Source organism: Benincasa hispida, chromosome 11, assembly GCF_027475165.1.
Source record: "Benincasa hispida cultivar pf3 chromosome 11, pf3_genome.v1.1, whole genome shotgun sequence".
Lineage (NCBI taxonomy): Eukaryota > Viridiplantae > Streptophyta > Magnoliopsida > Cucurbitales > Cucurbitaceae > Benincasa > Benincasa hispida.
This window is the reverse complement of record NC_143488.1, coordinates 10,449,141-10,464,002: the sequence shown is the minus strand read 5'-3', so window position 1 is coordinate 10,464,002 and position 14,862 is coordinate 10,449,141. Positions and strand designations below refer to the sequence as shown.

The 14,862-nt window shown below is 30.0% G+C and overlaps 1 protein-coding gene across 2 annotated transcripts; it reads left to right on the top strand.

Moving 5' to 3' along the window:
* Nucleotides 1-8,514: 8,514 nt before the first annotated feature.
* LOC120091915 (protein PIN-LIKES 7-like) lies at nt 8,515-13,263 on the top strand. 2 transcript variants are annotated; one of them, XM_039050084.2, is made up of 9 exons: nt 8,515-8,927; nt 10,700-10,867; nt 10,949-11,028; nt 11,116-11,240; nt 11,322-11,443; nt 11,540-11,764; nt 12,276-12,398; nt 12,490-12,590; nt 12,675-13,263. In XM_039050084.2, the coding sequence occupies exons 2-9, from the start codon at nt 10,733-10,735 to the stop codon at nt 13,036-13,038; spliced, it is 1,275 nt and encodes a 424-aa protein (XP_038906012.1). In that variant the 5' UTR covers nt 8,515-8,927; nt 10,700-10,732; the 3' UTR covers nt 13,039-13,263. The 2 variants fall into 2 exon arrangements, with proteins under 2 accessions (XP_038906012.1, XP_090162633.1); XM_090306507.1 differs by lacking the exon at nt 8,515-8,927 and having other exon boundaries at nt 10,608-10,867.
* Nucleotides 13,264-14,862: the final 1,599 nt, after the last annotated feature.

Here is a 14,862-nt window from a genome sequence, read left to right as displayed (position 1 = left end):
GTGAGAGTAATGCATTAATAGTCTTAATTAAAAGGAAATGTTAATGGAGAGTAGTTGTTATGATTATTAATTTATACCACCCAAAAGAGATACAAATTGACATCTTTTGTATAAAAAATAATATTGCCATCTTTATCTTTATGTAAAGAAACGCTCTGGCTTCCCAAAAAAAAAAAAAAAAAATCTAAAAATAATTTGACGACCTGATTTTTGTCGTTAAAATTGGAAGGGCGTCAAAAGAGGCTGCAAATTTCGAAAACGTGTGCAATTACGCAAGCAAATCCAAGGACATCCCAACCAAATAATACATACCCAAAATAAAGGAAAAAAACATTATCAACGTTTTCATTTCCAATTTTCACGGTTATAACTTTTTTATTGAAATGTCAACATTCTTATATGTCTATAAATTTGACATTAATATAAGAATTGAATCGACACTTTTATTAAATCCTAGAAAAATTGACCGTAATAAAATAAAAAAATGTACACAAAATACCACTAACATGTATCTAATATTAGTAGTGATAAATTTAAACTTATTTAAAAAGTGGATTTTTCCTTTTATCAATTCTAATTTATTTAATTATTAATTGTATAATAAGAGTAAAATGTTTAATTATTAATTAAAAAAGTTTAAATTTTTTATATTTAGATTTTTATTTCAAACTTTTTTTTTTTACGACTATCATCTATAATAGTTTATCAAGATTTACGTTGCAGTACTGTACATATCGATAATTTTTTCGACATTAACGTTTAATGCTTCTGTACCTTCCTCCATGTCCATCATTCATGTTTTATTTGTTTGATCGATAAATCAATGTCCATCATTTAATGTCCGACAAATGGGTATTTTTGCATTGGCATAAACTTTTTTGTTGATGATTTGCCGGCAAACGTGTCGAAAGTCAAAATGGTGCAGGGAAAATATTTTTCGGTATAGTTATATTTTGATTATATCTTGACTTCAAAGTCTCTTTCTTACGATTCAATACTTAGGTAAGTATAATAATAATAATAATATAATATACTTTAAAAAAAAAAAAAAAAAGTTCAACCCTAATTATAAAAAGTTTTGCAACGTTTGACATAGGAAAAATTAAAAGGATATTATTCTTTTAGAAACTATTTAAGAAAATATTGTTGTTTTCAGACTATTTGTAAAAATATTGTTTTTTTTTTTTTAAATAAGTCGAGGGTTGATAGATCGAATTTTGAACCCTCAACCTTTCCACATTTGCACGTCGAACTTTGAACCCTCGACCTTGCCCTAACATTATTATTGAGTCTGTTAATTATCATTCTTGAGACATTCCTCATAATTATTTGATGTGGAGAGAACGAAAGACCTTCCTCATTCCGGAGAACTTACTCATAACACTCATAATAAATAATTTTGTATTGGGAGAGAACGAAAGAGGGAAGAGTAAGAGAGAGAGCGAGATTTTGAGAGAGAACGAGATTTGAGAGAGCGAGATTTTAAGAGAGAACGAGATTTGAGAGAGCGAGATTTTGAGAGAGAGCGAGAGTTTGAGAGAGTGAGATTTTGAGAGCAAGAACGAAATATCCGTACAAATTTTCTTTTTTTTTTTTAATTATTACGCATTTCACCTTCTTCTTTATTTCTTCCTTTCTTTTTTTTTTTTTAATTTTTCATTTTATAAAAATAATTTCTAAAAATATTTTTTTATTATTTATAATTTTAAAAAAAACTCCATCAAAATCTTGGTACCAAATGTACAAAAAGAATCCAAGATCATTATTGTAAAATCTTTTAAACTATGGACCTCACTACTGTGATTAAAATTTATGTTCTTTATATCAATAATACAGTCTTATTTATAGACTTGCATGTGAAGGTTTTGAATGTTGATTTGATTTATTATGTCCCCAAATTATTATCTAAAATATGTAAATTTGAATATTGAAGTTTTTTTTACCTAACTTTTTAGATTTAGACTATCTAATGTTATTATTTATGTCAGTGACATTTAAAAGTTTCTATATCAAAATAATTACTATTCATAATATATAAAAAGAATAAATTAAAAAAATTAATATCTCATAAAAATAAAAAAATGTAAATTAAATATCTCATTTATATAAAAATAATTACAAAAATCAATGTATCCCACAAGGCGGACGTCGTCGATTTCGAGCTGGTTGTCGTCGACGACTTCAAACTTGAGGTTGCTCGAGTTCTTCTTGATGTTGCTTTGATACCTCTGTAGGCGCTTCATAATATAAATATTCATTATGCTCTCCACGACCCCGACCATGTCCATGCACGTATGAAGACGAAGGACCAGCCTCTGAGTCATAATGTCCTGAACCAAATGCTGACATCATCATCATCGGACCAACATAATCAGTTTGACTCTGCGTCTGCATCATAAGGGGCAACTCTTCCACATTATGTCAACCTTATCAAACTCATTCTCTTCCCGAACAGGTCCTCTACGTCTAGGAGCTGGTGGAGGAACAATAGGTATATCGTACATATAATGAATTTCCTCCATATAGCTTTGGTTCTCACTACATATAGCAAGAACCTGGTTCAGATCATTCGCAACCTCACGGAGTCTACGGTTGTTCCATCTCATCGTCCGCCATATGTTTTGACCATTCGTACAAAAATTAGGCAAAGTATGCATAATAATTTTGTACAGCTCCCAAATAACCTGAAACACAAAATATTATATTAGAGAATATTAAAGACAAATACAATAAAAATGTGTATAAAATAATCAATTAGGTTTAGTGTAATGTACCTGTTCAGGTTGAAGCAGATCAAACATGTATCTATACTGGTTGATTACATGTGTGGCTGTCCTAGTCACACAAAATTTGTCTATCCACCTAAATTTTTAAATTGATAATTTAGAATTTAAATTAACTAGATCAGTGATATAAAAATTAAATTGAATTAAAACAACATACCGAGAACTGTAGGCTCGTCCAACTAACTGAGCGTCATTAACATGTTGTAGCTGTGGAGCCATTGTTGGAAATCGCTCTCAAGTCCATAGTTGCAAAAGTATAAGAGACCCAACTATCTCTCGAACCTCAGGTCTTATTGTTTTGCATAGTTGTCTATACAACTATGCCAAGCATGCTCCACCCCACGAATATCGTCCCGCATCATGGAGGTTAGCTAACAATGGCAAGAACATCAAATGAACAAAATGACTTGATTTATCTGAAAACAGACTTCCACCCATCATTTGTAGTATATATGCTCGCGCATATCTTATGACGGTTCCTCGTCTGCATCATCCGTGAGCTCACGAAATTGTGTTCCTAACCATATTAAACTTAACCTCGATCCTTTAATCTTGTCGGCAGGTGGGGTCGCACCGAGGTACAGTTGACAAACTTCTAACCAATCATCGTACATCACTCTGGTGACCGGCTAACCGTCAATAGGTAATCCCAACAACATTTATATGTCTTGTAGAGTGATAGTGCACTTTCCAACAGACATATGGAATATATGCGTCTTGGGCCTCCATCTCTCGACCAAGGCTGTGATCAGATGCCAGTCCAACTAAATAAATCCTAATCTGGCAACCCCATAAAATCTAGATGTGCACAGTAGCGGTAGTATTCGAGGGTGGAGCGGGATAGTGCACTGGAGAACTGCCTCTCGACGCTTGCAAGATATTTCTCCAGTAGTACAATATTGCCATACAACAAATGATCGATGAATGGACTGGTCGTACAAAACATCGGGATCAACAGGTCCTGGGTTTAAAGCCATGATTTGAAAAAAAAATATTTATTTCTCAATTAAAAAAATATTTGTTTCTCAATTAGAAGAATAATATACAACTTAATTAAAAGAATAATGTACAACTTAATTAGAAGAATAATGTATAGTTTAATTAAAAGAATAATGTATAACTTAATTAGAAGAATAATGTACAACGTAATTAAAAGAATAATGTACAACTTAATTAAAAGAATAGTGTACAAGTTAATTAGAAGAATAATGTACAAGTTAATTAAAAGAATAATGTACAACTTTATAATAAAAAAATTGAATGTACAATAAATTTATTTACTTTCCATATATATATATACATGACCAATGAGAAAAAAAGCTAGTAATCATTAATGAAAAAATAACAACAATAACAGAATTTTGAATTGTAAGAGAGAGCGAGATTGTAAGAGAGAGCGAGATTGTGAGAGAAAGCGAGATTGTAGGAGAGAGCGAAACGCATACATTTCATAGACATTGGAGATTGTCCCATCCTACAATCTTCCTCTCTCAATCTCGCTCTCTCCTACAATCTCGCTTTCAATCTCGCTCTCTCCTACAATCTCGCTCTCAATCTCGCTCTCTCTTATAATCTACTTCACCCACTTATCTTCCTTGTCGAGGGTTGAAGTTTCGACTTATGTATGTCAAAACTAGCGATATTTCCTTTTCCTTGTCGAGGGTTGAAGTTTCGACTTATGTATGTCGAAACTTCAACCCTCGACAACCCTAATTTACGTATTGTTTCCAAGTTTTTCTTTGTTTGTCAAGTTCTCAACGTTCGACCTCTACATTAGTCGAATCCTCAACCCTCGACTTCTAACCTCGAACTCCCAAAACAACAATATTTTTTTAATAAGTTTCAAAACAACAATATTTCTTTAATAAGTTTTGAAAACAACAATATTAATATTAAAGTTCCTTTGACATATATGAATTTGTACAAGCAAATATCCAAAACTTTTGAACACAAGTACGAAAATCAGAGATACAACTTACAAGTTGTAATAATTATTCCACATTTTCTTGGTTGTGTTTAGTTTAATACTTCCATAAACATTTAATTTTGTATATTAAGACATTTTTTAGGCTCCATTTGGTAATTATTTAAGTCTCGCTTGACAATTTTTCTTTTTTTTTTTTTAATTTTTGTTTTTTAAAATTAAGTCTATTTAATCTATATTTTTTATAATAATTTGCGTCTTTCTTAAGTACAGTGGTTGAATTCTTAGCCACATTTTAAAAACAAAAACAACTTTTTGAAAGTTATTTTTTTTAGTTCTGAAAATTTATTTTTTAAACTATTGTTAAAAAGTAATAACAAGGGAAGAAATTTGGAAGTAGAAATAGGGCCCATAGATTTAATTTTCAAAAACAAAAACAAACAACAAAAACCCCATTGGTAACCATTTTGTTTTAGAAATTAAGCTTATGAACACTACTTCCACCTCAAAATTTCTTCTTTTGTTATCTACTTTTCACTAATAGTTTAAAAAACAAAACCAAACCAAAATTTGAGAACTAACAAAATGTAACTTTCAAAAAGTTGTTTTTATTTTTGGAATTTAGCTAAGAATTCAACTATTGTACTTAAAAAAGTTGTAAATCATCTTAGAAAATGTGGATGAAATAGACTAAATTTTTAAAAACAAAAATTAAAAACCAAATGATTATTAAACAGGACAAAAATCATTAACAAACAGAGCTAAACTTTCCATTTTTGTCTTTGATATTTTAAAAATATTATACACAAAATTAATTGAAGTTTTAAGTTCATATTATACATAAAACAACTTTTATATATATGGCTAATAGATTTCTCAATTTTAAACATCTTGAGAGTTTTTGGAGTGGTTTTAAATCAATTAAAATATTTTTTTTCTCTAATGATCAAAATCACTCACATACAAACACCTATTAATTTTTTTGGGATGGTACGTGGCAACATGTTCTTGAGCTGGTTGCAGTTGAAACATTGTGAAAAAAAAAAAAAGGTCTTTTTATGCATTGTAATTTTTCTTAGTATATAATTATAGTATATACATATTAGTAAATTTTCAAAAAAACAATGCAACATTTAAAATAGGGGTGTGATGTTGGATTAGGTTGGGTTAAAAGACTTTTTAAATCCAACCTAATTGTTCGGATGATAAATTTCTTTAACATAAATAATTCTTATTAAAAAATGAACTCAATCCAACCCAACTATGTATTTGGGTTGGGTTGGGTTGGTTCGAATTAATTAGGTCATTTATTTAAAATTTTGTTCTAAAAAGAAGCAAAACGTAAATATGTAAAAATCTAATTTAATTATTTTCATATATTAAATTAAGATTAACGACTCAAATTCAATTTATATAGTGATAATTTTCTTTCTAAAATTCAAAAAACTATTTTTAAGAGTTGTTGGAGAATAAAATTATTAAAAAATAATTAGAATTAAATAAAATTAATATATGTATAAATAATTATATTATAAGTAAAAAAAAAAATTAATATTAATAATAAATTCGTGTTGGTTCGAGTTGGTTTGAGTTATATTAGGTGAACTCGTGAATCAACCCAACTTATAAAATTTTCGTTTATTTGAACCCAATCTAACTCAAAAGAGTTGATAATCCAATCCAAACTACATTGATTGGATTGAATTGATTGATTTTTTCAGGCCATCAAATTTTTTAAACATCCCTAATTTAAAATATCATTTTCAAAGTCAAGATGAGAAGAATATCCAGTTGGATTTCGCAGGCAGTTCTATATGCATGGATAAAGATAAAGTATCTTCAGCCTTGTTTCAGTTTAAAACTTATCTTATTGATTCAATATAAAATAGTAATTTAATGAAACATAAAATCATATTTCTTTAATAAATTAAAAAAAAAAACTTTTAACTTTAAAAAATGTAAAAAGTGTAGAAAAGGAAACACGAGAAAAGTTATTCCTCTTTTTATGTCATGTATATGATTACAGAATATTATATTCCAACAATTGGCCGAGTTTGAATGGACACCCACTTTAATTCACAAACTAAACGTTTCTTCATTAAAATTTACCATTTACTACATATAAAATTACCTATCTCAATATGATTAAGAAAAGTATTCCTACTACTTATGTTACATTTATTCAATATTATATTATCTTTAAAAGTTAAAATAAAGTTATTAAAGTATTTTTAATGGGAATGACTTGAAACTAAAATCGTACACTCGTTTTAGAATACTTGGAATTAAAACTTTCTTGAACTTTTTTCTTAGTTGATGGACGTATTTTCTACGATATGGTTTTAGTACTCGGGAAAGAGTTGTTTAAAAAAAGAGTTGTTTTAAAGAGTAGTTTAAATTATTTATATTTGTTAATAAAATTCTCAAAATATATATTTTTTTATTATTGGAAAGTTTTTAATAGTGATTTTAATGAATAAAACCCTCCTTAAAATGGAATTAAAGACTACCAAAATAAGTATGAGATCCAACATCATTATGGGACAGGAGTGTTCAAAAAATTCGACGATCTAAAAAAATCGATCAACTTAATCCAATCTTGCAATTTGAGTTGGATTATCCATTTATTTTGTGTTGGTTTGGGTTCAAATAAATGAAAGTTTGATAGGTTAGGTTGGTTTATAGGTTCATCTAAAATAACCCAAAAAGAACTTAATATAACTTTAAAATTTATATTTTTATACTCGTGATATAATTATATATACATATATTTATTTTTAGTTTTTTTAAGAAAATTTTTAAAAATAGAAAAATAAAGAAAACTAGTTACACAAAATAGCAAAATTTAATCTTTTTTTTATAAACATTGATAGAGATTGATAGAAGTGATAAAAACCGATAGAAATCTATCATTGATACTATATGATATACGCGGATAGAAGTCTATCAATATCTATCAAATTTTTTTGTTATTTCTATAAATAGTTTAACGTTTTTTCTATTTATGAAAAATTTCATTTATTTAATTTCATTATTGTTTAAATAATTTATTTTTTAAAAACTCCTAAAAATAGTTTTTTAGCCATTTGGAAAAAAATCATTATATAAATTGAAATCGAGTTATTAATTTAATTCAATATATAAAATTATTAAATAAAATTTTTATGTATTAACATTTTTAATTATTTTTAAAGAAAATATTTAAATAGATAACTTGATTAGTCTGAACCAACCAAATCTAAATGTTTCCTAGTTTGATTGAATTCATTTTTTAATAAGAATAATTTGGGTTAAAGATCGAATGATTAAGTTGGATTGGTTGAATTTAAAACGTCATTCAATCCAATCCATTAATTATCGTTTTAGTCTACGTGTTCACATGTTTTTTCAGTTGAATATTGTTGGGCTTTGACATAAATATTTTTATATATAGAGAAAAAAAAAAAGAAAAAGAGAGAAGCGGGATAGATGGATTGGCACAGATGATGTGTGAGTGCGTAGACATCATGTGTATGTTTTATAAGCATCAATGATTAGGTAAATTCAAAGCTCCCTTTTTACATAGTAAAAAAAATATATAATAATTTAATTACTAAAAAAAGTACCATATGATAAAAATAGGTGTAATTCGTACCATACCTCAAATTCTTTTTTCTTTTTTCTTTAAAACAATACTTAGGTATGTAAGCTACAACATCAAGAATAAAATTAAAATATTTATGTTAGGTTTATATATGTACATCAACTTTAGTTGGGCCTTATCGGAATAACAATAAAAAGAACACATCAATTCCAATTTGAACTGCTGTTTGCATTGCTAAGAAATTTCTGGCAGTGGCCTGGCCTCCAAGGAATTCTGAGTTACAACAACTTACAAAGCATAAATAATAATAAAAATTAAAATTAAAAAAACAGTTTTGGTTAGCCGCCACAAGCCACAGAATTATTACGTCACCACAATTTATGTCTATAAATACACAATTTCCATTTTTCACTCATCCTCCAAACACCTTTCTAGTCCTCTCTATCCCTCTCTCTATATATGTTAACTAATTAATTAACGCCGCTGGTTGCTAGCTTTAATAACCATTATATAATTATATACAATTTCTGAATATTATTATTATTATTATTATTATTATTTCTTTCCCTGTTCGTCTCCTCCGGATCCATCGCTGCGACTGCAAGCTTCTTCCGACGCCACCACACAAACTCAGGTTTGCACCTTCTTCGCTATATATCTCATTTCATATTTTCTATTTTTTTTTTCTAAATTTTAAAGTTTTTGAATTTTGGTTCTGGTTCAGATAATATATATAATGAATAAAATAAATAATTAAAATTGAAAGAGAGAAGAAATTATGTGGGTGTGGAAGAAGAAGAAGGAATGAGAAATGTTTAATTTCTGGCATTCTCTTCTGCCAATCCATAACACTTACGTAACCTCTTGTTCTTCATCTTTTTCTCTCCCTCAATTCTGCTTTTTCTTTTTCTTTTTCTTTTTTCTTTCGAAACAAAAATAATAAAACCAATTTTCACTCTAAATTTCTTATGTTTGATCAAATTTAATGATGCTCTACATTTCTGGTTAATTTTAACCATGACTCCAAATATTATTAAAGGAATATCTCCAACTATATATAAAGCATAAATACGATAAAAAAATATTTGATAAAATTATAGAGAAAAGCAACATTAATTTTTTTTTTTATCAAAAAGATTATGAATTTTAGTAAAGTTATTAATTTGTGCACTAGTCCAATTTATTGTAGAATGTTTTATTTTGAACAGATTTTTTTCTGGGGAATTTTAATTACACAACTCTTTTTTGTTTTTGGCAAAAAAATTATTGAAGAACAGAACATTTTTTTTATCTCTACCTTTTGGTGATCCTTTTATTCTTCTCCCTTGTGGCCTCCACAGAAATTTCTTCTTTTTAGATCAAAGAATTTTCTATATTAACAACGCATATTGGCTGTGATCAAGAAAAATTGCATCTTTTGTGAATAGATAATCATGTTTTTGTTTTCTTTTTTTTGATGCCTTGTTCTTCTCTATTTGTTAAATAAATAAGTGTCTTATAAATACCATTTTTTTTCTCGTTTAAATCTCAAGATTTTTTTTTTTTTTTTTTTTTTAAAATTTTTTCTCAACGTTTGCCTATTTTACTTTTATGTTCTAATCTCTAAACTTTATAAATAGCCATTTATTTGGCTGCCTGGTCAATTTTTGTTTTAACCAATTCTGTTTACCTCTAATATATGTTTTACTCAAAGTTACATCATTTTTATTATAAAAGTATAATAGAGATAAGGACCAACATTGCTAGTCTTAAAATTAAGTTCGTGGCCTAAAAAATATTTTAGAATTTTGTATATAAACTAGAAAGTTTGGGGCCAAAATGGAAAAATCATAAAACTTAATGAAATTTAACCAAAGTTTTCTTTTATTGGTTCTAGAATTTGTTTCAGAATCACATAGAACTTTACTTTTTAATATATATATATATATATATATATATATATAATTAAAATTTGTCAAATTTCAAATTATTGGGTAGAAATTTTAGAAAGGGTAATACTGGAATGCACCCATCTCCATACTTTTTCTTCCAATTAATCACACAAAAAAAACTAAAATATTTCAAAAAATAAATAAAAATAATTTGTCACATGTCATATTATGATATAACAATTTAATATGATGTCTAGCAAAATACATCTAAATATTTTTCTTTTAAAAATGGTAAGTAAATAAAACAAATATATAATAAAGTGGAAATGCAGTTGGAGCGGCAGTGCCCTTCCTTGTCCTTTTGGAAAATTAGGCCCATCATTTCAGATCTAAAAATTGATTTCAATTCCCAGCTTCTTTTTTATTAAAAAAAATAATAATAAGAAGGAAAAATTAGATCTAAAGCTGGAGCTAATTAATTATGTTTAGGAAATATGAATGTTTAGCAATTGTGTATTGAAATTTTGGAACACAGAGAAAAAGATCGTCCCAAATTCAAATTGAATTGATGGGTTTGTTGTCACTACTGGAGGTGGCATTAATGCCCAATTTACAAGTCCTCCTCATTTGTTTACTCGGAGCCTTTTTGGCCACTGATTACTGCAATCTTCTTCCTGCTCAAGCTCGAACCTCTCTCAACAAGGTATTTTCTTTTCTTTTTTTTTCTCACTTCTCATAATATTACTTACTTTAATCCTGATTTTTATTTTTAATTTTTTGGCAGATTGTGTTTACTGTTTTCACTCCTTGTCTCATGTTTGCAAATTTGGCCAAAACAGTCACCTTTCAAGACATTGTTTCATGGTAATTTAATTTAATTTCATTTGTGTCATTTCTCATTTTGTGGAAATTAAAATGGAATTATTAATTATTATTTATATATAAATATAGGTGGTTCATGCCAGTGAACATTGGCCTTACCTTTCTATTTGGAGGAATTTTGGGATGGATAGTTGTTAAAATATTGAAACCCAAGCCATATCTTGAAGGCCTTGTCATTGCAGCCTCTTCTTCTGGTTGGTTTCTTTCTTCTTGTTTTTCTTCATTTTTGTTCTTTCTAGTCAAATAATTCATTGATATCATGTTAATGAATTTAGGGAACTTGGGAAACCTTCTTCTCATCATCATCCCTGCCATCTGTGATGAGGACGGTAGCCCTTTTGGCGACCGCGACACCTGTACTTCTCTCGGACTCTCTTATGCTTCCTTTTCCATGGCGGTAAGTAACTTATCAATTTAACATGGTATTAAAGTAGCAAGTAACATACCAATTTTCTTTTGTTTCTTATAATATGTATGTTTGGTGAACTTTCAGCTAGGTGGGTTTTACCTATGGACTTATACTTACCAGCTAGTGAAAACCTCCTCCTTGAGATTGAAAGCACTTGAAGTTGAAGAAGCATCAGAGGAGAAGTTGAAATCACCCAACCACACCTCCAATGGGAACTTGCAAGCTCATCTTCTGAATAAACAAACTGGGGAACAAGACCAACTTCTTCCTGTTTCTGTCTCATCAACCACCAACAACCTGCTGGAACAGGTAATTATTTCGGTCCTGTTTGATAACCATTCGGGGGTTAGAACTATTAAGTTTGAAGTTAATGCATTGGAGTTAGTAACTTTGTGCTTGAGATATAGAACGGTAAGATTGAGTTTTTTGATAATCGTGAAAAGTAAATTAAGAAAGTAAGATGGAGTTATTTGATAAATGTGAAAAAGTAGAAATACAGGGAAAATAAAGTTCCATAGTAAATGTGGGAAGTATAAAAAATGAGAAAATTTAGTTATTCGATCGATATGCAAGTTTAATAGTGTTTACTAAAGCCTACAAACACCTTTTCCATTGCTTCGTGCTTAACTAAGAACAAAAGACGAAATGGTTTTGAAACGAGGTCTTTCATAATTACACTTGATGGGGACAACATCCCTCCAAATATCAGTTGTTCTCACTTATATACCTATAATCATCTTTTTACTTTACTAACGTGGGACTTTGGTTGCATTCCTAATAAAATCAACACGTGGGGTAACTCATTTGACTTTACTTGCAGGTTGAATCCCAAGAAGCAGTGGGCAGCTTAGAGAAACGGGAATCATCCTCCATTTGGGCTAAAACACTAGAGTTTATGCACAGCATTGTTGAAGAATTGATGGCCCCTCCATCATTAGGAGCTGTAAGCAAATAATAAACAAGAATCCCCTGTTTTTATTGTTATACAACAAATTAATATTATCAATTATTTATGATTATGATTATATGATTAGATTGTGGGGTTCATTTTTGGAGCGGTGACATGGCTCAGAAATCTCGTAGTTGGGGACAATGCTCCCTTTAGAGTAATCCAAGACTCTGTTCAACTACTGGGGTATGTGTATATATATATATATGCTCTGTTTTATTGTTTTCATTAGCAAAAAGGGTTTTTGATTTATATATTATTTATGTTCAGAAATGGGACGATTCCTTGCACCACTTTGATATTAGGCGGCAATCTGATTCAAGGGTTGCGGTCGTCAAAGGTGAAGGCAAGCACGATCATTGGAGTGATTGCAGTTCGATACTTTGCGTTGCCTGCAATTGGAATTTTGGTAGTGAAAGCGGCCAACGCAGTAGGGTTCTTAGCGCCGGATCCTCTTTACCATTTCTTGTTGATGGTTCAATACACCACGCCGCCGGCCATGTCCATTGGCACAATGACTCAGTTGTTCGGTGTGGGTCAAGAGGAATGCTCTGTTATTATGCTTTGGACCTATTTGGCTGCTGCTCTCTCTCTCGCTCTTTGGTCTGCAGCTTTCATGTGGATCTTGTCATGATTCTTCTTCTTCTTTCATTCTTTTTGTAAAGTCTAGTTTATTAATTGTTTGCCTTTGTCAACCCATTTTACTGTATCCAAAAATATAAAAGAGGAAAATAGATGATAAAGAGTAGGTCAATAGTCATTCAGCCATATGGGTTATGTTTTATGTATACAAAAAATTGTTTCAGCACCATTTTCTTCATTCCTTGCAAATCAACGGTGGATGGAGCATTAAATAGTACTCAACTGATTTTGATTTTTCTCTCAAAATACAAAATCAATAATGTGTAATTGCATTTTCTACTTCTGAGAGTGGGGAAAAGAAAAAGGGTGTGAGTAAACGAAAACTTTGAAGATTGATTTCTGTAATTGGGGTCGGGGAGAGGTTGTGTGATTATAGCAATTTGTCACATGGTAAATTTTTCTGGTTCGTGTTTTTTCTCCAATTGAGAAGTTTTTCACGTAAATTCTTGTGTTTTTGGGATTTATTGTTTTCTTTTAATTTTTTTTTGTTATTTTCTGCTTATTTTCTGAGGTAGAAGTGGGAGGTTTTTTTCCAACAAGTGGTATCAAAGCATCAGGTTTGTAATTTCTTGAATTTCTGAGTATGCTTTGTGGTTGCAACATTGTTTGATCTTCCATATCAGAAAATAATTCTTGAAACAGGTTGCGGTATAGTGAATAGTGTTGGTTGTTCGCTATTTGTTGTCTTGCTAGGACGCAAATATGTCAAGCTTTATGGGTTCATTAAAGTTTGATGTGGAGAAATTTGATGGAAGGATCAACTTTGGTTGGTGGCAAGTTCAAGTCAAGGATGTGCTAATACAAGTTAGATTATACAAGGCGTTGAAGGGAAGATCGAGCAATGTTGCTTCTAAAGAGTTAAGCGGTGATGGTGATCTAGGAGAGTCTAGTGGTGGTTCTAGTAAAAGTTCTAAGATGTCCAATGAAGATTGGGAGGAGATGGATTTGAGAACTGCAAATGCAATTAGGCTAAAAATGTTCTTGCAAATGTGCATGGAATTTTAACAGCCAAAAAGTTTTAGGAGAAGCTTGAAGTAATGTATCAGGCAAAAAACATCTCAAATCGGTTGTACCTGAAAGAGCAGTTTCACACGTTACAAATGGTGGAAGGTACAAAAATCTTAGATCATCTGAGTATTATCAATGACATCGTTTCTGAGCTGGAGATGATAAGAGTGAAGATAGAATATGAAGATAAGGCACTCCAATTCATCTGGTCACTTCCTCCTTCTTATGGACACATGAAACCAATCTTGATATACGGGAAAGAAACTTTAGATTTTGTTGAGGTTACTAGTAAACTTTTGTCAGAGGAAAAAATAGTGAAGAAATGAAGGGCATACTTCATAAGAGAATTTAGCAATGGTAGCTAGAAAATGTAAAAGGAAAGAGTTCGTGCAAAAAAGGGTTTGCTAGGAATGTGGACTAATGGAACGGTGAAATTCCGCAACGAAAGCGGGATCGTCCTAGTTTTGATTTTTACACATAATCAAAATTTATAGAACATAATTATGCGTTTAAACAAGAAAACTACAACATGTTTCTCTAGAAGGAATTAGGGAATAATTAAAACCTTACCCTTGAAGAACAACTTCTTTGCGTATTCCCTCGATCTGATCACAAACTCTCCGTTTGGAATTCAAAACTGAAATTCCAAATGACCACCACCACAAGAGAACCTCTTGTATTCTCCTTAGGGGATAATAATAAGTAGGAATGGTGGACTCTGCTAAGAATTTGGGAAGATGGAAAGTGAATGAAGTCGACATTCAACAAATGGAAGCTATTAAGGATCTAAGCACTCTAATTACATCAA